At 38.6% G+C, this 26,238-nt stretch overlaps 1 protein-coding gene and 1 long non-coding RNA gene across 5 annotated transcripts; one reads left to right on the forward strand and one right to left on the reverse strand.

The window, feature by feature from the left end:
* Nucleotides 1-611: 611 nt before the first annotated feature.
* ATP6V1C1 (ATPase H+ transporting V1 subunit C1) lies at nucleotides 612-20,817 on the reverse strand. Of its 4 annotated transcripts, none has more exons than XM_030510326.1 (13): nucleotides 20,721-20,817; nucleotides 15,865-16,051; nucleotides 13,328-13,395; nucleotides 12,090-12,175; nucleotides 11,387-11,481; nucleotides 8,833-8,924; nucleotides 7,636-7,734; nucleotides 6,239-6,307; nucleotides 4,755-4,847; nucleotides 4,573-4,666; nucleotides 3,950-4,047; nucleotides 2,643-2,769; nucleotides 612-1,394 (listed from the first exon to the last, which is right to left on the reverse strand). In XM_030510326.1, the coding sequence occupies exons 2-13, from the start codon at nucleotides 15,994-15,996 to the stop codon at nucleotides 1,299-1,301; spliced, it is 1,149 nt and encodes a 382-aa protein (XP_030366186.1). In that variant the 5' UTR covers nucleotides 15,997-16,051; nucleotides 20,721-20,817; the 3' UTR covers nucleotides 612-1,298. The 4 variants fall into 4 exon arrangements, with proteins under 4 accessions (XP_030366186.1, XP_030366206.1, XP_030366216.1 ...); XM_030510346.1 differs by having other exon boundaries at nucleotides 20,437-20,801; XM_030510356.1 differs by lacking the exon at nucleotides 20,721-20,817 and adding an exon at nucleotides 20,577-20,622.
* A 127-nt stretch (nucleotides 20,818-20,944) lies between these two features.
* On the forward strand, nucleotides 20,945-25,068 carry LOC115618631. Its single transcript, XR_003994836.1, has 2 exons — nucleotides 20,945-21,246; nucleotides 21,763-25,068. It is a non-coding gene; the product is annotated as an uncharacterized LOC115618631 (long non-coding RNA).
* The last annotated feature ends 1,170 nt before the right edge of the window (nucleotides 25,069-26,238 follow it).

The following is a 26,238-nucleotide window of genomic DNA, read 5'->3' on the forward strand; positions in this document are numbered from 1 at the left end:
AACACCTTCCACTTGCTCACACACTTTAACCACCTGGTCAACAGCTGTTATCTTCTGCATGGAAATGAGAGAGAGCGTGGGAGTGTGAGCACGACTGAACACCTGATCTCACTCTTTCCCTTTTCGCCTATGAAAATAGTAAGAAAAGCAAATATAATTTTACAGAGTTAGTATTTTTTTATAGACTTCAAATCCCATTTCATTATCAGTAGCTAGACATAACTCTTGCACTCAAAAACTAGCCGCCTGTGTTAATAGAGATCTCAATGTTGGCTTAATCAAAGATAGCAAATTCCTCAAAAGTGCTTCTAGTTCATGATTAGAGATTCTACTGTGGGAAGCTCTATACAGCTTAGATGCACAGTGCTGGTATTTTCAGTTAGGGACCAAATTAGAAAAACTTCCAGTGGTTACAGTACTTCGAACACTAAAAAAATAATAATCAAACATCTACTATTAGACCATTCAAAGCCATAAAGTAGTCAGTAGTTCCAAGCTTCAACTGACTGACAAAAACAAAGAATTATCAAAAAAATCCCAGGCCAGCCTAGCATCCCAGGTTACTGCCACCTTTCCAATAATCGTTCCATTTTTTTTCTTTAGAGTCACAAAGTTATAAACCTGGAAAATATTCATACATAGGTTTGGTGGCCAAACATACTTGAGCATTTCTGTACAAATAACTGCATTTCTTAAAAGTATTTGACTGAAGCATTGCTTTTAAGACTTAATACACTGCTTCAGTTTAGACACAGGTATCTACACTTATATGTGATATGAGAAAGTGACACATTTGCACAGGTACATTTATTTTCCCCTGTGTTTACAGTGCTTCAGTTGTAATTTTAAACCATTCAGAAAGCACAATTTCATATCAATTTTACATACTTTACATCACAGTTCAACAACATTAACACAACTGTACCAGCTAAATCAAATGAACATAATGGCCATGAACATTTACACTATTCTGTAAACATTTTTTATAAACAATGGTAAAGGGAATTAACACAGACCACCAAATGAAAGAGGAATGAGCTTTTCCTTAAATAAATCATTCTGTTTATAAATACTTCAATTCTCTCAATATACATTTACAGATATAGTCAATTAAAAGCAGATTACCTACTCTGTTCTTTAAAAAGAAAATGTCTATAGAGATGGACCACTGTGTGTTAAATTCACCTAACATAAGAAGCAAGCATATGATTAGCAGAGTGTTAAAAGTATTACTGTACTTCAACCTCACTTCTGTTTGTTTACACCAACACTGAGAAGATTGTCATGTTAGGGAACTTCTACTTGAATTCCAGCAAATTACAATCAATCTTGTAGTACACATACGGGTAGTACTCCTGCTGACTGAGGTTTAAGCCTGGAATATCCATAGATGCCTGCAAATAAAGTTTTGAAACCAGTTATTCTCTTACAATGCAGACTCCTATTCAGAAGTAGGTGAAACATTCATATGTTTTAGAAGCAAATAGGCCAGGCAAGACTTCAAGCTTAAACTTCCATGTTCAAGTGACCGTTTAAGCAATGAAGTTAGAAGTTTGACAAATGACTAACAGTATTTTTCAAAGTGAAATAAAAGTGCTTTTTTCAAAATCTAAGTAGTTTTGTATCAATATTTCATCTCTATTCCTATAATAAACTCACCACCACTAAATGGAAGGAAAAGTACTGCAATTGTTCTAAACTCTTCTAAACTCAGAGACAGTTTATGGAAAGAAAGATACAAGGTGCTGAACGATCCATAAAGTTACATGAAGTTCAGCATCTTTAATTTCCATGTTAATTGTCTCACATCCCCTTTGCCAAAAAGGGCCTGGAAACACTTTGGAAAATCATTAAATATATGTTAATATATGTTAAATATAACATTATGAAAAATTATTTTTAATCTTTTTAAATTCAGCTAAACTCGTTGTGTGGTCTCTTTTTAGTTAATTTTTAACTATGAAAAGCACTGCTTTTCAATATAAAACAAATTAGTAGATTAAGCCTCCCAGCAATGCAGTTTTAAACACAATGAGACCCCTACAGATGGAAAGGATGAGCCCATCTTGAGATCTATTCAGCCTCTTTCAGCAGAGAAGAGTTGTGCTAACTGAAAATCAAAGACAGCAATGCAACCAATACTGAAGCTTTTTTTTTTTCCTAAGGCTGCTGTTCCCATAGACTATGAACAATTCATGTGTTCCTTCTGGGCTCAAAAGGAAAAAAAAGGAAAAAAATTCACATATGAAAAGTGTCCAAGTTCCTTAGTTCCTTAAGCCTAGTTTCAGATCATCAGATCAAAGTTGACTTTGTTTGAATTCTTTGAGGATATGAATATGTATGGAGAGTCTGTAAGATATCTTTCCATCAGCAGCAGGGAAAAATGCAGTAAGAAGAAATTACATGAGACTTCTATGCACCAGACAGCTCGTCAAATGCATTGGTTGCAACATTAAACACCATCTGCTTTGCAAAAATGTAAAACAGAAGTGGCATTTTTATAAGGAGAGAATTTTCTGTACTGAGAGACAATGATGCAAAGTATGGAGAGGTGTAGCCTTTTAATAAAGCAAATAGAACTTTTCTGTTTAAACACATTAAACCTAATACTGAAGGGGAGCAGCAGTTACAAAAATACTTACATCAATGATAGCTGCTGCACCGCTGTCAAGGTGCTTGTATAAGTCATACAAAACCTCCCTCAGTTTCTTCATTGTTTTCTTATTAGGCTGAAGCAGCATTGCCTGGAAGTTAACTGGCAAACCATACCTGAGGAGGTCAAGCAAAAAACTATGAAAATGCTGAAATAAGCCTTCTTTAGTCTTTCAAAGCAGAATTTTATTTTATTTTGAGACAGAAATCTATTGCTGGAGAGGAAATTCTGCTCATTTTCATTTTTGCAAGACCATTCTGCTCCTACAATTCATAAGGTTTCAATAAAATAGAACTTTTTTTAAACTTTAAAACAACAAAAGAGAAGCCTAAATGCTTTTAAAATAATTTTAAATGCACAATTCTCAAAGTTATCTGAAGTCTCGAACTAATATTTGAACATTCCAACTAGGTTATTTGCAAGGCTTTGCTTATGTCACTTGGTGGAGAATCTAGTCTCTACTCAATCCTCCTTTCTAGATGTGTGGAAACATATGTCAACATACAAATCAAGTTCAGCTTTCTTCCTTACTCAAGTTTGTCTTCAGAATTTAGCCCATAGCAGTTATGAAACAGACTAAAATGCAATTTAATGTGATTTCTTTTTTTTTTTTTTTTTGACTTCTCTGGTTGTCTCCTTTATGACAACTTACTAAAAAAGCTAAAAAAACACCCTTTCCATTTTCTGACTAAAGCATATGTCCTTTCAACTCTAATAATCATCCAGGTTCTCCCTTCTACAGAACAAATACTGCTCTTAAGTCAACTTAGTAACTATATTTCTGGATAGGTATGAAAACAAAAAAAAAGAGAGAGAGATATTTTGTAGTTACAGTATTGAATGGTTTTATACTTAAAAGTTTAGACTACAAAACTCTTCAAAAGGCATGTATTAAAGAAAAAGCATACATTTCAAGATGTCAAGCTATATTACTCAAAGCCCAAATGCTTTTATTCTGAACTATTCCCATTTCCCACTTAAATAGAAGATACGGTAAGCTCTCTACACACGCAGGTCATAAAGCAAGCTAAGAATCAGCAGAAATGCTTTGCTGCAACTTACAGAGTACCTGTAATTCTTAAAGCACTGGTGGAAAGAGGCAAGATACACTATTATCTACTAAAATACTCTACAACTGTCAACAAGAGCTATTGCCATCAGCTATTTTTACTGCCCTACTTCTTGTTTCCTCCTTCCTGGAAGAGTGGCATTCATATACAGTTTGGTAAACCCAAGCTAGATGTAAGTTCTTACAAAGTCTAGGAAGAAACATACTATTCAGGTCTGCCTCATTACCTTAAAACAGATTCAACAAAAACTCGTAGTGCTTTCACATGAATCCATGCAATGAAAGCTTCACTGAAATTAACTTTCAGCCACCGAACCAGAGGCCCCTGTCAAAGGGAAGAGAAAAAAACCTATGTTATCCAAACTCCAGAAAAACATTAAACCCATTAATCATATTTGAGCAGATACTCAATATCTGTACCATGTATTGACAACTTAAAGGCAGAGTTGCCTTTAATATCCATTATGACGTAACGGATCAAGGGTGTTTTGATACTACAAGAAATTTAATGAGACTTCCAGTATCTTTTCAGTACACAATCTCAGCTGCCATGGTCTAACTATATTATGGACCATTTCAGTAATATCTGATTATTTCACTCAAATACTTGTCCATTTTCAAACTTCACATATGATCAGCTGCAATATCAGCACTGGGTTCAACGCAGCAAGGAGCATTTGTGTCACAGGAAACTCAATTATCCCTGGGCAGATTAGCTGGGTGGCAGGCTGACTACGTCATGTCATGTTGAGCAATGCTTTCTCAGAATCTCACGTTCATGAAGTTGTTATGTAGCAATAACAAGTCTTAGATGTCTCATGTTTCTACAATGACCACTTTATAGACTTACAAACTGCTTCTTCTTGTCAGTTGACAGTCTATTCATTTCTTCTTTATCTGCTTTCATCTCTTCTTCATTATACTGGAAGTCACGAACCATAAATCTGCATTTGGAAGTGAATAAAATCAAAAGTGGCTATCTAGAGATCTTCCAAAGCATAAGAGACAGAACACACACAAAATAAGCCTTACTTATATTCTCTGGCTTTATGCTTGAAGTCATCCACTGCCTTCTTGAACAAGGTGACGTTACAAAGGTAACTATCTTGATCTTCAAAAAGTACACTACACAGGAGAAAAAGAAAAAAGGTGTCAGAATTAATAAGATTCAGGTCACCACAGATCTAATATACAGTAGCTTAAGTTGTACTTATTGCTACGAGGCAAGAACATAACTGTAGATAATTACACAGGATTAGTTCCCAAATTAAATACTTATACAGAAAGTAACTGAAACTTTAGCAACCGCTCTTAATTACTCCCTTTGTAAAGAACAGCAGTTTCCTTTTCACGTTCAGAGACTTCACCACTCAAACACTTCATACATGCCTGGATATTTGTTCAAGTTAAAATGATTTTACAGAAAAAGGAACTAAAGCTGGTTTAATACTGAAAAGTTTGAACTACAGAATTCACAGAAATGCATGTTTTAAAGAAAAATGAAATTGATTTAAAATAGAAAAGCACACAAATTAAAGGGACATAGGTTGTTTAAGAAAAAAGGTGTTTCTTAGGCTGTAAAGACAATCCTTAGATTTACTATTTTATGGCTCAAGACTATACTGCCTATTTTGAGAAGAGATTTAGGCTTGAACAGATTTAGGCTCTCCCTCAATGCCATACTGTCTTTAATAAAAAGTTTAACAAGTCATCTCTTTTTAAGCTATCCCTAGGTCATGGTTTCCCAGTAATTAAACAAGAATCATTAGCAGATCTCCCACTAGGCTTAACTTGATCTAACTCAAATGCGAAGTTAGCAAGAGCAAGGTCAGATTTTATAACAAGCATAGAACTGGCAACATCCAATCTGATGATCACCCCAGTGCTGGGGGTGATCAAACCCCCACTCTGTCTGTTAAAATTAACAATGTATTTGTCCTACACGTTGACTTTATTTTCAACGTGGTTACAAGCTTGCTGAAGTGGCTTAACAGTCCTACCAAATCTTGGCCTCAGTCTTGCCCATCAGAGCCAGCAAGCACCAGCTTGGTACCAAGGACCTTTGTTAGCTTGAAAGAGACAAGTTACTTTTCTTCGCACACAAGAAAACCATCCACACTTTCAGTTCTTCATTCTTTAGCAGCTTTCAAAGAGTATATGTAACTTGTTTCAAGTCCTCTGAATACAGGCACAAAGCTTATAGGCTAGTGGCTAGTATTTGTTGCTAGACCCCACCATGCACTAGCTTGAAGCTGAATGTACCTGACCTGAACTAGATTAACTTTTCAATTCTTTTACTCTTCCCACATAAGTTAGTTTGGTAATTTTTTTAACTCTATAGAGTCCCTTTGATTTCTAACTCTACTACAACATAAGAAGCTTGATCAGATAAAGCTACAAAGCTAGACATTTTGTCAAGTTTTTGATTAATTTTAAAAATTCAAAGTCACTACAGTTAAAGATCACCTGTAAAATACAGCACATGCAAATATGAGATTTAGCATTTAACTACTTACTTGCTGGAACGTGGTACAACCATCTCTGCTAGTGTTTCGTATTGCTTAACCCAGTCATTATAATTTGACCTACAGAATACACAGGTTATCATTAGGTTTTTAGTACTGTAGTTAAGAAATCTTAGATTAACGGATCAATTAAAAAAAAAAAATTGAAAACATTTAATCATCACATCTTTCAACACAGGTGTAGGTTGTCAGAAATACACAAGACATCAGGGACAGTCTTCCTCATGCTGTTTTTAAGATCACTGCTAAATAAACTGTAATGATAGCAAAAGTAACACATCTTATCTTCAGTCTTCATGTAAGTTCACAAGTGTAAAATTTTTGAAATTAAAGAACTATTAAATTAGTCATCACTAAGTACAGATCTCAGGGGACCAAACGAACTTAACGGTCAAGGTTTATCAGAAACTCCTTATGTGAGTTCCTAATAGGAATACTTTTTCCACAATTACAAATGGGTTCCCCAGGGTCCTGAATTTGCCTGAAGGACTGAGAATTTTGGAAGTCCTGCCTTTCTGTAGTTGTTGGTGAAGACGTTTCACCCTTTGAACACCAAAGCCAAACCAAAGGCAGAAGAGAGAACAGTCAAGATATACTAACCACGTGTTTTCCTCTAAAGCCACTGCAAAACTGGTTTGCCTTCACCAGAGTTTTACTGGTGACAGAGACTACTGCTTCATGTGGTTAACAGCCTACTGGCTATCTTTACAAGTTAGAAGCTCCCTTTGTTCCCAGCTTCAGAATGACAGTCTAGGGCCATTTTCTCATTTTACAAGAGTCTTAAGGATATCTTTATCACCACTTCCTTTGGTCAGGGTAAAAGGTGAGGCTTTTGTTGTTTAAACATTTCAGACAGGAACAACCTGTTCCCCCCGGCAAACCTTTGTCATGACATAAGCAGTGTTCCACTGGTAGGTAAGTTAAAAAGCAGCACTCTGGCAATCCGAAAAAATTGTAGAGCAAAGCGGTAAAGAGTTCACTTTGCTCACTAAGTGGTGAAAGCCCATAATCCTAACCAGGATAATTCAATCCTTAAACCTTCTAATGTAAAACGAGTCATGTTTTCACTCAGTATTTTTATAAGGTTACCTTCTGCAACATAACTAGTCACAGATAATATCAGGTAAGAGCCATAAGTCTAATCTCCACTTTCTTAAAGAAATTCAATAGCATTCAGCATTCCTCATGATGCGTTCTCATGTAGAGTGGAATGCAGGTACGCAGGCTCATTTGCCTCTACTAAGCATCCAGACATTTGTGTTCGTTCATCCAGGAAAACCCCAAACAAATTCAGATATCCTTTCTTATAGCACTATAGGGTTGTGGGATATATTATTTGACTTAAATATCTTATTTTTTTCTGCTCTTCAGACAAACAACAAACTTACTTCGGTACAATCACTAATAATGTGACCAAATATTCTGAATCGAGTACAAAGTCCTCTTTCTTTACAATATCAGCAAGACTTCTGGTTAGCAAGCTTCCTCTGCAGAGAAACAAAAACAGAGTAAATACATGTCTAAGAATTGAATTTGTGTGAAGAAGTTTCCAGTGCTTGACGGCATAACATTTTCAAAAACATATTTTACCTAAGCATTCACTATTAGCAGAGCAAACAAAATGTCTTTATACATATTTTATATCTTACTGTCTAAAGTCACTGAAAGTTTTTACTAGTAGTTCCACTGTTGTGCATAACATCCATATTCCAAACATCTCACACATTCAGGAAGCCAAGTTATCTTTTAAAAATGTGTTTTAAAAACACTAGAACCATTAAAACCATTATTTGTGAAGTGTAGTATATGAAGCCTTAGAGCTACAACTAGCCCAGTACAGACCTATATACAGAACCTGAATAAAAAGGTAAAGCAGTAATTTACCTCATATTCACAAAAGACTAAGAACATACACTGATTTAATGGGGCTTAACTGACAAATTACCATGCCTTAATGCAGAATTTATGACTCTCTCATAAAATGGCTGTCATTAGTACGATCCATGGTTCTGAATCAGGCAGCAGACTTGTACCATTAACTGTAATGGTAGGGTTGGGTCAAATTAATCAACCATATTTACCCAGAAGTACTGCTGTACCTCAACTGTATTCCAGATAATCATCACATGTACATGACAAGAGTGCATGCAGTCCTTGTTTAATTTATTATCTTCATGTACACAACAGCTGTCACTCTGCTGGTTAATTCTGAGGGAAGAAATCCAGTAATACTGATATGCTTAAAGCACAAAATGGAGTGAAGGGGCAGACTTCCTTGTTTAGATAGACACCCAAGTAGAAGTGCTACACATCAGTTTAACAGCAAGCTTCTCTCAAAAGCTCCAGCAATTTACACTATTTGTATATGCTTTTGTGTATTTCAGAATTGCTTATCAATTGCAAGTGAGCTATTACCAGCGAGTCAGCTGGTAATAAATGTGCTTTTATGACAGCTGCTATTTAAGATTGATAAACATCTCAAAAATACATTAAGCTTAGAGCCTGTACTTCTTCACGCATTATAAGGTTTTCATGGTTAGATAACTTTCCTGTGCTACATTAGCAAAAAACCCAATATGACTTACGCATTCTTTCTTTCCAAATTCTGAAGGTTCCCTTTCAGATTATTGTACGCTGAGGCTCTTGCTTTTAGATCATTGTCAATCTGGTTTACTCCCTAAAAGATAAAAAGAAAAGGAACAGTGTCTAAAGAACTAGAATATTTTAAAAATTATTTCTTAATTTCAAACCTTAGACCTGCCAACAAGAACTTAATAAAAAAAAAAAAAAAAACCAAAAAAAAAGGCAAGTTAAAATGTTTATTTCTCAGTGCTTGAGAAAATTCACTCAAAATTCAGAAAACTCTATGGTAGAATTTCTTTAAAGGAAAATCAGCCAATAATAAAACTTACACATCCTCTTCAGCATCAGCTGGACATGCTACCACACCCAGCTGATCATTACTCTGTCACCTTCAGGCTACCACCCTTCATTTCAGCTGTCAGGAGAGATCAATTGAAATTTACCTTTCTACTGCAATACCAGTACACTTGTGAACACTGGGTACCATTTCCTTCAGCTGTTACTTCGCTTCTTATTATATTTTTCCCTCATTAGAGTTTCAGGGACAAGAATAATGGTAGTTTTATGAGTAGTAAATCCAAAATTAAGTAACTCTAAGCATTATCTACAACTTAAAAGGAAACTGTTGCACTGTATTTCCCTATTGCAGTTGCACCTTTTAAGGTGAGCAGCCTTCGGCACTGAAAGACAGAATATCAACCAAATGCATCATCTGCCCGATTCCAAATGGCTGTTATTATTTACAGTTCTAAATACTATCGCTGTTATTTTATGTCTTTTTTCCCCCCAGAACTATTTCCCGTGGTATGTTTGCAAATGTAAACACAATAAATTGTATCACCATCTCCCTTCACAAAGTCATCTTTTATGCTGCTGTTTTACATTGGCAGTGGCTTACAACTATAAAGAAGAATCTGTTTTATAGAGGCTTTCTTCAATTACTGAAAATGTATGTATTTTGGAATGTCTGAAGTTACACAGGGCCAGTGCCAGGGTAGACAGATGAACAGTATTTCAGACTTGAATCTAACTTCTTTCAGACAAATATATCCGCCTAATCAACTAGAAGCAGCATTCTACATTTAATGTCACTGGTTGCCTACAATCACCTTTAAAACTTTCATATCAAAGCTCCAACTATTTTACTGATTTGACTCAGATTTTCACGTTCAGCTTGCCATTGCTGTTCAAGTAAGCCATTCTTCTCAAATCCACCCTCCAGGATTAATTAGCATGACTGCCAAAATTCATTCATTCCCAGCTAGGTAATTTGGCAGCAAGTGGAATAACAAATTAAGCAATTAGTAGGTTTTCAGCTTCCAATCATGCTCCTATACAAAGAATACTTTAAATTCAACATACTCCATAACAGCTGGGTAACTGAAAGAACATGGTACAGTATTGGTTTGGCGTTGTAATGCTGCCTCTTCCCTCCTTCAGTGCTTCATCACTATGGTATGAAGTACAAGCATGTAAAGATTCCCAGGGACAAGTATCTGAATGTAGTCAAGGGACTCTACCTTTATTTGGACTTTGACCACTGACAGAACATTTTGTTTTGCATACACCACTTCAGCTTGGGGATCCAGATAAAGATTTTGTTTCCACAAAACAAATCTAAGTCAAGTCACTTCATTACATAGTGACCTGGTTTACAGTAACACAAAAGCTCACTTGTCTGTAGCAGGAAGAAGTCATTAAAAACCTGAACATACTGGCAGTTTCATTTGGCAATATGTTAACAGCTTGCACCTTTAAAAGATACAGCAAAGCTTTAGACAAATTACTCTGAAAATAAGACAGTTTACTTTTAACAGATGAGTATTTAAGTTTATTTAAATTCTTCGACTGATGTAAGCTCTAGCAAAGCATGTGGAGCATTTCAAGCGTCACAAAGCACACATCTTCATGAAACTTTTTTGTACTACAAGAAAAAGCACTAAAGCTTTTTTAAAAATTTTGTATGACTAGAAGACAGCATTAGGGGAAAAATCAATCAGAAACTATTAAGCTATTAACTAGTGCATTCAGATTCTTTCCCAGATCAACAACCTTCCCCTCCGCTTTTTCCAAGGACCAAAACTTACAACAACAGTCTAACTATGCAATGTTTAATGAAAAGAAAAAAGCAAACCCCATTGATATTAAACACTACCTTTACGAATCAGTTCCATTCATCACTTCCTAATTGTCGATACTTTAATTGCTCTCAGTTGTAAAGTCAGGAACCTTTTAAAAGATAACTGCATAGACAAAAGCTTGTTACTGCTGCACTGGCTGCAGTTCATTGTAAACAAGAACCAGCTTTGCTTCCTGTGAAGAGGTTAGAGAATGCAGAACTGCAAACCTCATTTTCACAGCAGAGCTCTTGAAAATATACTTGTGTAAAACTGCCAAATGATGCAACAACACAAACTTCCCTTCGGTAGTACAATTGGTGGATAACTCAGAAAAGTCATTGCAAAATGAGGCAGACTCATGATATTGCTAAAGAAAGCATCAATCTAACATAGTGGGCCTATTTCTGCATGTTGTTTATAAAACAAATTACCTTACCTTTGCAATAATTTCTGAAATATTCTTCAAGGATTGCTTGATTGGGTATTTGGCCATATCCCACTGGAACCTTGTTATATAGGTGACCAAGTCAACTAAAATTTTAAAGAATAACTTTGTGAAGATAGACAATAAAAAGACCGATGTATTATATTCCATGTAGGGCTGCTGTAACAGAAGAGTACTGTAACAGACTGTTTGTGGACCTTCACATGTATGGACCCTGTCGCTTAAGAAATTTGAACATAATCAATCAAGTTGTAAGTTATCTGTGAACTCTGCCTTCAGACCTTGTTTTTTCCACCCCTGTAGACCCTAAGTGATATTTACTACTAAGTCAATGATGGCTTGAGAAGTATAGACACAACCAACAATCTTTTGCTTTGTGTGAAAAGCGGGTGAGAGAAGAGAGGGTTACAACAGAAAACAAAAAAAGTTGTAAAGATTATTTATGTTCCACCAGAGACCAGTGATGACAAAATACAGCCCTAAAGGATCATAAGGTTTCTTTAAGTAAATATTTAACATGTAGCTTTAATTTCTTGCTGTTCTGGATTCTGTAATTTGTTTCAGGCAAAACATACTTCCATGTCTAAACTAGGCTTTCAGAATGTCATACAAAGAAACAGCATTCAATATATTTCAGGATCACTGCCTTGCTCCCTAGGCTCTTAGGATGCACATATCATGGTTAACACTTTACCTCCATTAGCCAGAAGATTCTCCTGAACTTTATCTTTACTGTCCTCTAGAACATCAGCCATATACTGGGCCACTTTCTTTACAACACTGAAAAATGAAAGATAGAGATATGATAAAAAGAATGAAAAAAAATGCCATTTTCAGAAATACCATTTGTTAAACTAATCTGAAATTGCCCTAGATTGGATACAAAAAGATAGAGTTGATTGCTTTACATATAAGCTTTCCAAGAGCACAAACTGGGCTCAGTATCTGAAGGCAAGCAACTTCTCAAATACATGCCAGAACTTTATTTAAATCCTTCTCTAGTGTCGCTACTTATCAGTTCTCAACAAGGTAAGCCTAATTCCCTTGCCTCCAGGTAACAGGGGTCAGCTTCAGGTGTTATCTCCCTATATTCCAATATTTTTTTGAAGCCTGTGCTACTTTCAAAATCCTAACCCCTTTCTAAAAACTGGTCAGCAAGATAGAAATCATCAACAATCCAAATTAAACACAAGGCAACCATGACAAAGAAACACCAAAGACAACTGAAGAGCTATAGGGAAACCTCAGCCCTAAGCCCAGCCCTCAAGAGATCTGACACTCAAGACCTGCCTTCCTCACAAGAAAAGTTTTGTGTAATATTGCTCACATGTGCCATATCAAATAGTTTTTATTTAAAAACAACTACTTAACACTTCTCTCCTTGAAGCAGAAGATGGCTCCACAATTCTGATTATGTGAAATTTTGTTACCTTTGCTCAAAATGACTTTCAAAGGACCATTAGTTTTTTCAAATTGAACAGGTTTTGCATTTTAGTATTAAAGCTGCTTAATCATCTCTGTGGATTAGGAAACAATGTGGTTACCTTCTCAGGTCTGTAAATAGTACTCTAACTTAATAAAAGAACAGTTTTTACTCATTTCATCATCACTTCCTGCAGCTGTCAGGCTCAATTTTTACCAGTTATGCAGGACCCAGCAGCACACAGCACTACTATGGGGAGAACCATCCTCCATCGATACATAATGTTCCACTATCCCACAAGGAGTTCAGATATATTTTTTCTTTTCCCCCCAAGCACAGATACTAGGAAAACCAGCAGCTCAGCTTTCTGAAATCTTAGTTTATTGATGGCCTGCAGAGGACCACTATGAAACAAAAAAAGCTAGAAATAATCTGGGTATTATTAGGACTCAGGAAACCATCACATTATTATTATAATATTTTACATGCTAGTATAAATAAACTGTTACCTTTCCACAAATGCATCCAATTTAGCCAGCTCATCAGACAAACCAACCAAAACATCCAGTGTGCCAACCTAGAAGGAAAGATCAAAATGCATTAGCAATTGTATACAAACATAGAAAGATAAAAGCAAATAACAATAAAAGCTAAGTCTCCTGAACAGGTAACTCTGCAGAACTACATGAAATAATGTACTTTAGGATTTCAGGCTTGTTGATTTAACAAAGTCATGCTGTGTTTTATTTGCTCAAAATACCCCTAAAGCACCACTGTATCAGATCTAACTCAGCCTAGTTTGGTATAGCCTCAATCCTGCATTCCAGCAATCCAAAACATGTTAAAACAACTTTTACACTATGAATTGGCTGTGTTTCCCATAAGTCTTCATGGGAAATCAATCAAGCATTTGATTTACTACTTTAGATCAAATCTGAAATTTCTGTGATCAGTTGTCTCAGTGCTAGAGGCAATCAGAACACTGAAAATTTTGAACATACAAAAATACTGCAACACTCAAACTGTTGGCATATCGAGTAATGGAATATCTAGCTTGTCTACAAGCTTTCACTCTTTCTTCACTTCTCCTCCAGAAAGCATTTTATTCCCTAATTTCATGTAATAATCCAGAGCAATCCATATACCAGTCTGTGCCAGGGATGCTACTTATGATTTTAGATTCTGTATAGTTCAAACATGGAAACTACAGCACAGTAAGGTATTCTGTTTTGCTCTTTCATAAGCAAGTCTCAGATGGGCCTAGAGATATCAGAAAGTATAAAAACAATACAGCTATACTTAAGTTAAACAGACAAAGGGTGATTATTTTTAAACAGGTCATATAAGTGTTTCTTTGGTTCTCTCTTCAACTATTTACATATTTGTTCATTCTGTTCAATGAAAGTAGGAGGTACCCCCAAAAAGACAATTCTTTAATATTTTAGCTACTAGTTTATATTTCATGCTGAAATACTATTAGGCATAAAATAATCTTCTGTCTAGTCAAGATGTTGTTAACATTATTTTTAGTCCAGCATCCTTGTTCTATATATTTGACCACTCAACTTCACATTATTCCTGCTCTCTTTAGCCTTAAACAGAAAGGAGCACAATTACTTAAGAAACATCACAACCAAATCACTTTCCATGCCCTACCTTCTGAGCTATATGCAGAAAAAGGAAGCTACTGTTTTGACTAGTCATTTAGAAGTCACAGGACAAGTCAGTCTTTAAGCAATTAGGCTACTGTTCAATGAAGACTAAATCACTGTTTCAGTGAGTTTTAACTAAGGAGTTTAACTCCTTAAATAGTTTTACCAGGTCCACAGAAGCCAGACTATTTCCCATTGTAGATAAAGTATACTCAGCTTCTGCCCCTTTTAGGAAGTAGAGTAGAAAAAACCCCAATCATTTATAACCCTAACAGGCCACATCAGTTTTCAGTGATAACTTTTCTAAATGCTGTAAGCACCCTACAGTTGGAAAGCCATCCTGACGCATGTCCAAGGATCTTCTGGGAGGAGACAGACATTTGTTGTAGTCCCCCTTCTTACCTCTACTAGTGTATCTCTTGAAATAACTCAGGACAATATAAACATAAATTATGGCAGTAGGAAGATCCTCTTCAAAGAGGATACACTGAACCCGTTTGTGCCCTGAGCTCATTCCTTAGCAGAGACAGGAAGAAGGCATTGTGCCACCTGAATTTGACCCATTCTGCAGACAGAGACTGGCAGGTTGGTTTTTTTTTCCTCTTTATTTTGAAAGGTTTTGATGAGCTTTCACTTTCTCTCAGTTAAACTGAGCTCACAACTCTTCTTATTCAAGAAACATTTGGGTGTTGGGATAAACCTTAATGAATACACTGGCTCATAACTTTTCCATACTCTGAAAACTGAACTGTATTAAACCAAGGGAAACTGCTTTCAGATTTTGTTTCTCTTCACTTCTCACAGTAATAGTTCAAACAGATGTTTTCCTATTTTCCATAACACACATCGACAGGCCACACTGGAATGCTCAGCTGGAGACAACCACTATTTGCGAATGTTTCGTCTGGACGGAGAAAAGGCAGTAGCTGTTTGATCAACCCCTATATTTTAAATCAAGCCTTTTCACTGCATCGCAGCCAAAAAAGGAGACAATTCAGAGGTAAGAATGAAACAAAACAAAAAAACAGCTAAGGAAACGGTATCATATGAATACTGAGATCACAAGTCTCCATTTTAATTCTCATTTTCTTCTCCAGCTAACTGCTAGCAGCATGAGGTCAAGACTACTATCCTTGGAAAAACTGCTGTATTTCTGAAAGAACACAGCTTGCTGAATGCTTAAAACTTACAGAGTGAAGCTTTTTTAATTTAGAATTTCAGGAAAAAAGACAGCTGTCTGAATTATTTTTTAGATCCACACATAATCATCAAAAGAAGTCAACCGTTCTCTCTGAAACATCTGCAAGTATTCCCCATCTACAGTTTTAGTCCAAAGAAACAAAGATGATGCAAAACAAACATACTTCTTAGGACATGACATGGGGCTTACATACCTTCAAGTCTGGAATATTGAACTTCGAATTAGTAGAAAGATTGTTATTTTTTGTAGTTGCTGCATGTAATTTCTCCCATGTCTGTTGACAGGTTTTTTCCCCAGGAGCAGAAATCAGCCAAAACTCAGTCATTTTTGTGTCTTTATCTTGATGCTTTCTGCTTCCGAAGATAGAGGCAAGACGCTATCTAGTAGAAGGGAAGTGAGGGGGGAAGAAAGAATATCTGCCATTAGTTCAGGATTCAAAGCTTTGCCTGAAGAAAAACATTTCATTCCATGTTATTAAAAGTGCAGTTCAGTCAGTATAAGATTTTACCAAAAGCATCACATGGTTCTAAATGCAATTTTTCCTATCCTCCAAATCACATCTGCACAGTTGGAAAATCACTACCCATCCTGCAAGTTAAAGTGGGCTGAGTCTGCAACATTAGCATCTTTCAACTGCAATTCCACAGAAAAGATTATAAGCAAACAATCTAACTGAAAATAAATAACAGGGGAGCCAAATTGTATTTTCACAGCTGTATATATCTTCCAGCATCTGTACAAAATACAACCTTTTCTGAACACATAAGAGAAAATAAAATTAAAAAATTCAACTCTGGTGTAATAGCTTTTCCAATCACTTTTCAGATTAGGACAGTGCTTTAAAGTAAGTAAATGCATTAAAAAAAAAAACCAACAAAAACATTTAAATGCAATAAATTTCAGTTTATTCTTTCAAGCAAAGAAAGTTCTCCTGGCAGTTAAAAATTTCTACAAAAAGGAGAACACTTTCTTGGTATCTTGTTGTCATTGGTATCTTGGTATCTCTGTTGTCATTGCAGACCTTCAATAATATTACATATACTGGCATTAGTCAAGAGAGGATCAGTACTAAATACAAATTACGTTGAGCTACTTTGCAAACATGCTCAAGAAGTTTAGAGTAAATACATTATTCTGTTATTAAGAAACAGAGCAAGCTGGTTAAGAGTTACTGGACTTTTTCTAATAAGGAAGTGAAGAACAAAATCAAATATTACCTTGACAGAATCTAAATATATAATGTTGATATTTGAAATGTCTTCTGTATAGCTTTGAAAAAGCAGAGACTAACCTACATTTCATAATGAGCAGACTACAGCACTTTTTTTGAGAGAGAGAATCAAATATTGTATTTGTAAGACTCACTACACAGCAGCAAACTTTGCCAAAAACAGTACACATAGGTCCTTCATCTCTGTAATCATTCTAGGGTCAACAAGTTATCAAGGGTCTTGAAGTCAGAGATGAGCTAAAGAAAGGCCTGATAGCTGATTCTTTTGTTCAGCTACTCAGGAAGCCTAAACCGAAGAAAGTTTGCCAACCGTTAAATTAATATCACGAAGCACACCTTGGAATTGACAGCTAACCTCCGTCAGTTAGGGGCCCTTGTTTATAATGAGAGATGATGACATCTAGTTATCAAGATTCTTGATGCCTACATGTCTGACACTGCAGTACCAGGTAGTAGCACAGCAGTACTATAATTCTAAATACGGACAATGTCAAGGCAGGTACAGATATCTGAGAAATCAGAGTATTACAAGACCAGAGACATGTCCAACTCCACACAAGCTTGTCCAGCCTGACCCAGCCCAGTTCTGGGCACTCTTCTGTGCTAGGGTCACACACCTGAAGAGCTGGTTCTATCCAACAGCAGAAAGTCAAGAGCCTGGAAATTATCTGTGCTCTCCTCACTGGCACTACTCTTCTCCCCTAACAAGTTGCCAAAGCAGGCTGGAAGGATAAGGGAAAAGTTGTTCTTTGCTTCTGGAAACACCATGGGTGAGAAAAGGGGTTCTATCTCTAAGGACAATGGATGAAATGACTGGGTCTACTTCCTCCCTCATGCTTTAGCCTTGACTGTTTGGGTAAAGTCCACGAGAGTGGAATCAGAAAGGAAGGTGAAACCCATGCCAACAGCCCCTCGGGCACCACTGGCCCCTCATGTTCAAAAGGGCTGTAACAATGCTTGGTCATACTGTACTGAAGAATTTGGTATCAGGAGGTATCATGGAAAATTAAAGCAACATCAGTCATTGCCATGTTATAGAGCTTCTTTGCTTAGCACCAACTGGATTATCTCACATAACAGGTCTGCGCAGGAGATCTAATTATCAATGATTTGGACAAAATTTCCTCTTATTCAGACTACTTTGATGCATTATCTTCCTTAACACATGCCAAGCTCAGTGAATCCATTACACATTACATTTTCCCACACTACACAGAACTCTGGCTCTATAAAAGATACAGTCAAGTTTACAGTAAACTTCAGCCATACAGGGAGACGTGACTACAGCTGACACACACACTCTGACGTGTTTAAGCTTTAAACTGTTTTTTGTTTTGATTTGACTAGACTAGGACTGGAAAAGGCTTTGGAATAAATATTGAATAAATAAACTAGTTTAAGTGGTGGCAGCCAACAGCATGCAAATATCCAAGTAAAGAGACACAATGTAGAAATCTAGAATCCTATTCAGTAAGACAGATGGAAAATTACATTCTCATATTTTCCACTAAAACATAAAGAGCCCCTAAAGAATATGTATAAAGTTTCCAGAGATTGTATTAGCTAAGGAAACAGTTACATGTTTGCAATGACACAGTCTCATTCCCTGCATTACAGATTGGGAAAAATCGGCTCACCATTAAAAATCTAAAGGTCTTTTCCCAGGGTGAAAAGAAAATACTAAAGCTTTAATAGACCCATTGTGAAGAATAACTGCTTTCAGAAAATAAAGTTCTCCAATCTTTTAGAGTTAGTTTTCAAAGACCAACTGTCTAAACTTTATGAGATAACTGCAAGTCTACCATAAACAAGCCTGAAGTTACAAACACTTGACTTGCAACAAATCTTTTCTCATGCTTAAAACCCAATGAACTAGAGCACTTCATGATTCCTTAAAACCAGTATAGTTAATCAAGCTAATGCTTTCGAGGTGGTGTTTTTTCCTCAAACATTGTCCATTCAGTATCCTACCACACTATGACATCAAATGAGTAGCAACTATGGACCTAGTTCTGCAGAATGTGGGTAAAGCCACCCATTAAGGAGCAAAAACCACCCATTAAGGAGCAAAACTGCTTCTGAGATGCCACTGTAAGCATTTTCTGGCTAACTTCAGCAAAAATTGTTTGCTATACAACTGGGAGGGGGGGGGCCTCAGGAAAATGAGAAACAAAGTTTATACAAGAATCTCTCTATAAACCATGCTGAACCAAAGTTCAGGACTTAAAGGAACAGGTTCTGGAATTCCAACTTTGTATACAGCACTGAGCTAGCTACCTTGATACTTACAATTCCACAGGTCATGACATTACTATTTTAAAACTGAACAACTGAACCACTCACATCTCAAAAAAAAAAAAAAAAAAAAAAAAAACCAAACCAAAAAACCAAAAAACAAACCAAAAAACCAAACGAACAAAAAAAAAAAAAAAAAAAGCCCACGAAAAAAATTAAAAATTGCAAGACCAGCAGTGCTTCGACCCATCTTTATCTTGTTCAGTACTCATGAAGAAGGCAAGTTCTCATTTATAATGGCTTAATACTAGAAATTCATTAGAACAAATCTTTCTCATTTTAGATTCAACAACTGGGCAGCATCCCAAAGTTTCTCTTGACACTTTCCTCATAAGCATACTCACAGCATAAACTTTAGAAGTACAAGTTTGCCATGTGCTGTTACAAAGAGATTTAAGTAACATAAACATATTGCCAAGATGTTGTGCTGATCAAATATCACAAATTGTATTACATTTCTCTCTTCCTTGAGAACTTGCAAGAACTCACCTATAAAATGCTTTAAATATTTCTTTCTTTGAAGCTTTCGTGTGGAGTAGCTATTTTTGAACCCTGACTAATGCCCAAAATAAGTTTCATTTATTATTTAAAACATATTTCACATTACTACTCATAATTTATACTGCTTAATTTCTATGTTATTAGCAAAAATAGATTTCCAAAGAAAAAACCTTTCATGCAGGATACTATATTATAACCTAAGCAATAAAATCAGTGAACAGCTGTTTCAGCGCTGTACCTGGTAGGACATACAGTGATGTTAAAGCAGAATCTCAGCTAAGACACTTTGCATTGCATTTTTCAAAAACAGCAGCTCTAGGGGGAGGGACAATTGCTTCCTCTTTCCTGTTTAGCTCAACAGGAAAGCCCAATTTACTAACGTGATTTAGAAGTCTCTCAATATCCAGCACGAAGTCCCCAAGACGTTATTTCTTCAAGCCCGCCCTCAGAAATCACTTCTGACACTTGGTGTCTGGCCTTCACGTTCATAAACAGAAGTGGCCACAGTGAGGAAGCGCCCGGGAGATTTCACAACGGGGAGTTCACGGACTCTGTGTAGAGGCAAGGGTGCTGGTGCCCGGGCTGGGGGAGCCGGCCGCAGCCCCACGGAGCCCCTGAGCCGGATCACCGGGATTAGATGGCGGTTCCCACCACCCGGGCCGGCAGCAGCTGCCCCGGCACAGGCTCCCCGAACCGCGCTCCACCTCGCCCTCCTAAAGATAAACCCCACAGCGGTACCTCGGTCCCGGCGCGGGAGCCCGGCAGGGCAGCCCCGACCCCGAGCAGCCCCCGGGGAGGCGCCGAGGCCTGTCAGAGCCCCTGAGAGACGCGGCGGCGGGCGGACCCCCGCGATACCGTCGGGCCCGGCCGGCGCTGCCCTTCAGGCCAGGCCCAGCGCGGCCCGCCGCCGGGGGAGGCCGGAGCGCTGCGCTAGCCGCTCGAGGCGCGGCGCGGCCTGGCCCAGCCACTCCCCCCTCCGCCCCCCGGCGCGGGCCCCGGCGGCGGCTCCCGACGGCGTTTACCGGTCACTGCTCCATCCCCCGCCGGCAGCCGCGGCCGCCCGCACACCCGCCAGCGGGTCACGTGAGGCGCTGGGTCAGCTGACGCCGCCGCAGCGCGGATCACGAGACGGCGGAGCGGCTGGGCGGGGGAGGAAGGGTGACGCAGCGGCGCGGTGACTGACAGGTCCGCTGGGGGCGGTGTAGGGCTGCGGGTTCGAGACCCGGCCGGGCCCGTTCGCGTCTCCCCAGGGCACGGCTGGAGCCCGCCCGCGGCACCACCGCCGGCATGGGCACCGCCAGCCGCCGCGGGACGCAGAGTCGAGCCTACTGTGGGCGCCTCGGGCCGGCGGGCAGCAGCCGCTTCAGGGCCTGGTCAGCAGTGGCCACCACAGGGCCCGGCGGGCTCCCGACACTCCTGATGTATCCTTATTTTGATAGGAAATTTGTGGGAAAACCGCATATGGATCAGAGTGGCCTCGTTCACCGCGAGGAAGCAGATGTTGTTAAGGAGCTTTGTGCGATTTTGCCCTCAGGGCAGAGAAGGGCAGTCGGCGTTGAAGACGTGTGTGTGTGTTCTCGCTGCGGTTGGCTGATTTCCCCCAGATCGGCTCTGAGAATGTTGGCGAATGCTGTGGTAGTTCAGTGGTCAAAACTACCTGTATGTGTGTGCTTAACTGCTCTATACTAGTGCTCTATAGTGCTCTACTGCTATCGATCTGCAGTGAAGGGCTTGAGAAAGAAGACAGTGTGCATGCAGGTGTAGGGTGGGAAAAGATGGGCCTGGAAAGCAACTCGCAGTTTTACTTTGGCACCAAACCCTGTTTTTCTCACTGTGCACAGTAATCGCTAAGTGAAAAATAGCAAGTTATAAATTACTGTATTACTAGCAAAATTCTTTTCTCAATTCCGTTTATTGTGTTAAACTGCTTATCATCTCAATTCACAGTATTATCTGGAGAAAGCCGGAACCATATATGAAAAGTAGTCTATTTTGGTTTGCTGGTTTTGGTGAACCAAGCAATTTGTTCTTATTTTTCTCCTTTTTTTTTTTTTTTACAAGTAGGCAAGAGCTGGAGCCATGCTATAGCCATGGGTGGCTACCGGTGAACTGCAGCACAGAGGAGGCACAAATGCGATCACAGATACCAGAGAGGTGACTTCACATAGTTTCAGCCCAGCAAAGGACGTGGCTTAGTGTCTCTGAGAGCAGCTCCAGGCCTGTGCTCCAGTGGTCTTCTCCCCTTTAAGTACTTGCAGCTCTAGCAGCTCCAAACTGCGTAGTTGAGTTCAAAGTGTGAATGTTGTTAACCACCCCCTAATGTGGCAGGTCAGTCTTCCTTCAGCCATTTATGTTGTTCTTCAACCACCAGAGGCTTCTGAAAATGTTCCCATTAGTGAACTGCCCACAGCCATTTATAATACTCTTGACATGTTCCTACTGGTACAATTTTGCTAGAGAGATGCTTCTCGTATTAGTGCAAAAACACATCCTCCAAAATAACTTAGTAAAATAGAAACTTGTCTACCTTAAAGGTGGGCAGACTTAATTTTAAATACCCACATTAAAAATGCCAGCAAGAATAATTTCTTAGTGGCTGAATTATTAACATTCAGTCAGTTTTCAGTGGAAGTTCTTACAAAACTTCACAATAGACACATATTCTCATTATTATTGCAAGCCATTTCCTCAAAATGTAGCAATAGATGCCATATGCCAACACTAACTAGCAAATGCAAGTCATTATCTGTGTTATTTTTGGAACAAGATAAGATTTTTTTGAGTGATCCGTAGCTCCAAGCTGTCAGACGGAAACTTGGTATTAACCTCTATAAATAAACAGAGTAGTTAGTAAATGATACTATAAAATCAGTACTTAGCAGAAGAATAGCCAGCGTTTCTAACCTGCACGATGACAGCATGCTTGTAAAACCACAGGAGGGGATTCTGAGAACAAGGACGTATGATCTGCCACTGCCTAATGTGGTTGGGTTTATAACAATATTTGGCATTTGGTTGACTAAGATCAACGAGGTACAAAGGAGGCCTGCAGGCAATCTACGACTCTTCACTAGCAAACTAAAAAAGGCAAAAAGGATTAACACAAATTAAATAATCAGGGTATTGACGCCCTCAGAATAAACACACAATAGCAGTGAGCTGCAGCATGGTCTTGAAGTGAGCTGTCAGTGAGAAACCCAAGCCAGGTGTGCAGTAATTATAAATAGTATCAAGCAGTATACTGTGAAGACTAACATTTGAAACCAAAGCTACCACAATATGAGTGGGTATATGGTAGATTAAACAGATATGTTCACTAATACTTTTATAAATGTACTTGCCTGTGACATTGCTCCATCTGGCCTGACTGAGATATTTTTACAAAGACTTGGAGGCCTGAAAAAAATAGTACACTTTATTTATGGCTTGAGAAATGTATTTGTTGAAATTTCTTTTGGAGAGGGGAATACCGTGTCTTTTCAACCTCAATTGTCTCCTGTTGTATTTTTTGAAAAATAAGTCTCTCTTGAAATCACTGCATAGAAATCTCATTCTACAACTCAAATTTATGTCAAAGATGACTTTGGATCAGCTCTCCATGTCAGCCTGTGTTCAGCTTTGAATATCTGAATGACACATTTTGTTAAGGAAAATTCATGCACAGACTAAACACAGATTGACTTGAGTATGCGTTGGGGTTTGTGGAGATATTTGCAGATAAAACTACTTAAGATTGAGACAGCTTACCTTAGGAATTAGGCAAGAGGTGGCAGGGGCATGGTTGCCCTTAGACCTGATCTTATACCAGCTGCGTGAAGGAGTTGCTCTTTTAGATTTGGAGAGTGAAAATAAGAATACATGAGATGGGTTATGGAAGTAGCTGCTGCCGTTTGAAAATCCTGGTGATGAAAGTAACACTACCCAGGGCTAGGAGAGTCCCACAGGGCTTATGTGACCTAGAGCACATGTGATGCACCAGGCAGCAATGGGGAGTCCCCAGCTGGGGAATCCATGTCTGCTACGCAGGGTCCTCAGCCAAAAAGCTTGTTGCAGGCTGCTGTCAGGAGCCATCCAAGGACTCCATCCTGTGAAAGCCTCTTGTTTGTGAGCTAAGGTTGCCATTCCATGAATGTTTCCAAAAAGAACGTGGTGAAAGGATTTTAGCTTTTCATTGTAGTACAGTGACTCTTGACATTTCTGAGGGAAATGCAGATTTTATTTGAATTCTGATTATTCACCGATTCTATTTCTGTTTATTTGTTTTGATTTGTAGCCAGGTTTTCTGCAGTGATCTCTGTAGAGCTACGTGTTCTTCTTTGACATGCAACAGAGATTGGCAGAGATGGTATAGTTTCCCTCTCTTCCTGGCATTCTCTGAGCCCGTGTTACCAGGTATTACACAAGCAAACACTGACAAACTGATTTCCTGAAGACTTTGAGAATATTATCATCAGTTTTAACATGATCAGAATTTTACTCACCATTTTATTAATGTGTCAGTGGGATTTATTAATTTTTTTTATTTTGGTGGTATAGGTGCCAGAATAAAGGTTCTATACAATGTGCAAGGGTAGAGCCCTAAAAATGGAAAGCTCTATTTTCTAAAGCTTGAGAGTATCTGTAGCTCAAAGTTAGAAAAGAATAATATTGCTATACATATAACCGACTATCTAGTTGCACAGGATTCAAATATCTGAAAAATAGGAAATACAATGGGGTAAGATCATGACGTTCTGTGTGACACAGGTAAGCTGCAGTATAAGACCCCAGCCTCCAGCCTCCATCAGTTTGGCTGATGGGAGAACTGAGTAACAATATTACTGTTTTCCCAGAGTTATTCAAAGAAAGTGGAGAGAAAATAAACTTATATTACTTTGTTATTTACTTTTACTTTTCCTGGAGGTGGCTTTTTGAAAGCATTTTAATAAAAGATACCTATCAAAGCACATTGCATTTTAATCTTTCTTGATGTTGCCTGGGAGACACAAGCCTGAAGACTGAAATTTGAAAAAGGATGTTTGTAAACCGGAGCAGAAATTGGGTATGTTCTTTAGCCAGGCTTTGTGAAGCAGACAGAATGTCTCTTCCCTAGCTGCTGCTTTGATTTAAAACTGCCTCCCTGGCTTCCAGCTTCAGATCAAGGACTTGAGGAAGATAAATACAAATTCTACAAAATTTTAAAATTTATATCTATTTATGCATGTGAGCATTTAATTATTCTGTACAGTGTGGCAGTACGTTCAGGACAGATGCAGAAAGACAAACCAGCATGCCTGCAAAGCTGTGGGGCAGGCCACACTCTGATGGACTTGAAAAATTTTTCACAATGAGAACACTTAGCCATTGGAATAACCTCCCCTGGGAAGTGGTGGACTCCCCAACGGCAGACACTGTTAAGATTTGGCTGAACAGGGTGCTGGGACATCTAGTGTAGGCCATGTTTTTGCCAAGAAAGGTTGGATCAGATGCTACTTGAGGTTCCTTCCATCTACTGATGCGGAACTCAGGACCAAAGCATTTGGGAGAGCATCTGATTTATGAAGGGGGCACCAGGAAGCTCAGTGCTGTCGTGAATTTGTGCTTCAGAGCCTCTGATTTAGAGCTCTGTTGTAGAGATAAGCTGACGGGGGCTTCTTGTTGGGCCCTAGCTCCAGGCTTGGACTGATCAGAAGGGGCTGGGAAGGCTGTAGCCCTGTACAGTCAGCAATGCCTGGGGACACAGTCAGCCCTGTACCTGCGCAGCACTTCCATCCACACACTGCTGCATCAGGCTTTGTGTTAGTCCCACTCTCAAATAATGCAAAGTCAGGCAGTGTCCTCTCTGTCCAGCACACCTGTGTGTATGGCAGAGCTCAGCTGGCCTGGCTGTGCCAGCAGAACCTCGCAGAGTGCACAGAATTTCAGACAGTTACGGACTTGTCCAGTGGAAGAAAACTCAGAGCTCATGGGGGGGTCTAGCAGCAGAGTGGTTGGATGCTTGGGGAGCTGTGGGAGCAGCCATGAATAAGCTCTATGGACACCAGTGATGCCAGATGTCACTTCACTGGAGTTGAATGCCTGAACCCCACTGTGAATCTTCACTGAATTAAAATTCCATTTAGGTAATTCCAGTATCATAGAGTGTTCAAATGAATTATATATCCGTATATTCAGAAAAATCGAAGCAATGTATAATTGTAGCAGTAATAGCAGTTACTATTGGCAACTTACATTTTATAAAAGGTTGTGAAGTATGAGTGGAATAAGGGACTAACCATTATAGCTTGGCAGCTCTGCCAACCCTCATTTAGCTAAGCACAGCATCCCTTGTGCCTTTGTAGACAGTGCCTTTGAACACAAAAGTTGCTGCCTAGAGTCAATACAGGCTGCTACCACAGTGGTTTTGACAGGAAAAACGAAAGCCCCATCTTACTCCTATATAATTGTCCTAGAGATTTTTCCTTTAAAAATTATTAAAAAAAAAAATTTTAATAATTTACTGTATTATCCTGAATTCACAGTTTCCTCTCATTCAAATCCTTTGGTTATAATCCTGGCTAA

The sequence above is a fragment of the Strigops habroptila genome, chromosome 1 (genome assembly GCF_004027225.2).
Source record: "Strigops habroptila isolate Jane chromosome 1, bStrHab1.2.pri, whole genome shotgun sequence".
Lineage (NCBI taxonomy): Eukaryota > Metazoa > Chordata > Aves > Psittaciformes > Psittacidae > Strigops > Strigops habroptila.

Bases quoted from the DNA above. Each gene is read 5' to 3' on its own strand.
- ATP6V1C1 (XM_030510326.1), bottom strand. From the start codon at position 15,996: ATGACTGAGTTTTGGCTGATTTCTGCTCCTGGGGAAAAAACCTGTCAA. The intron at 4,848-6,238 runs GTAAGTAGTTAA...TCTCCTGTGTAG, and splicing joins GTTGTACCACGTTCCAGCAA to TGTACTTTTTGAAGATCAAG. The intron at 4,048-4,572 runs GTAAGTCTATAA...TCCCTTTGACAG, and splicing joins CTGACAAGAAGAAGCAGTTT to GGGCCTCTGGTTCGGTGGCT.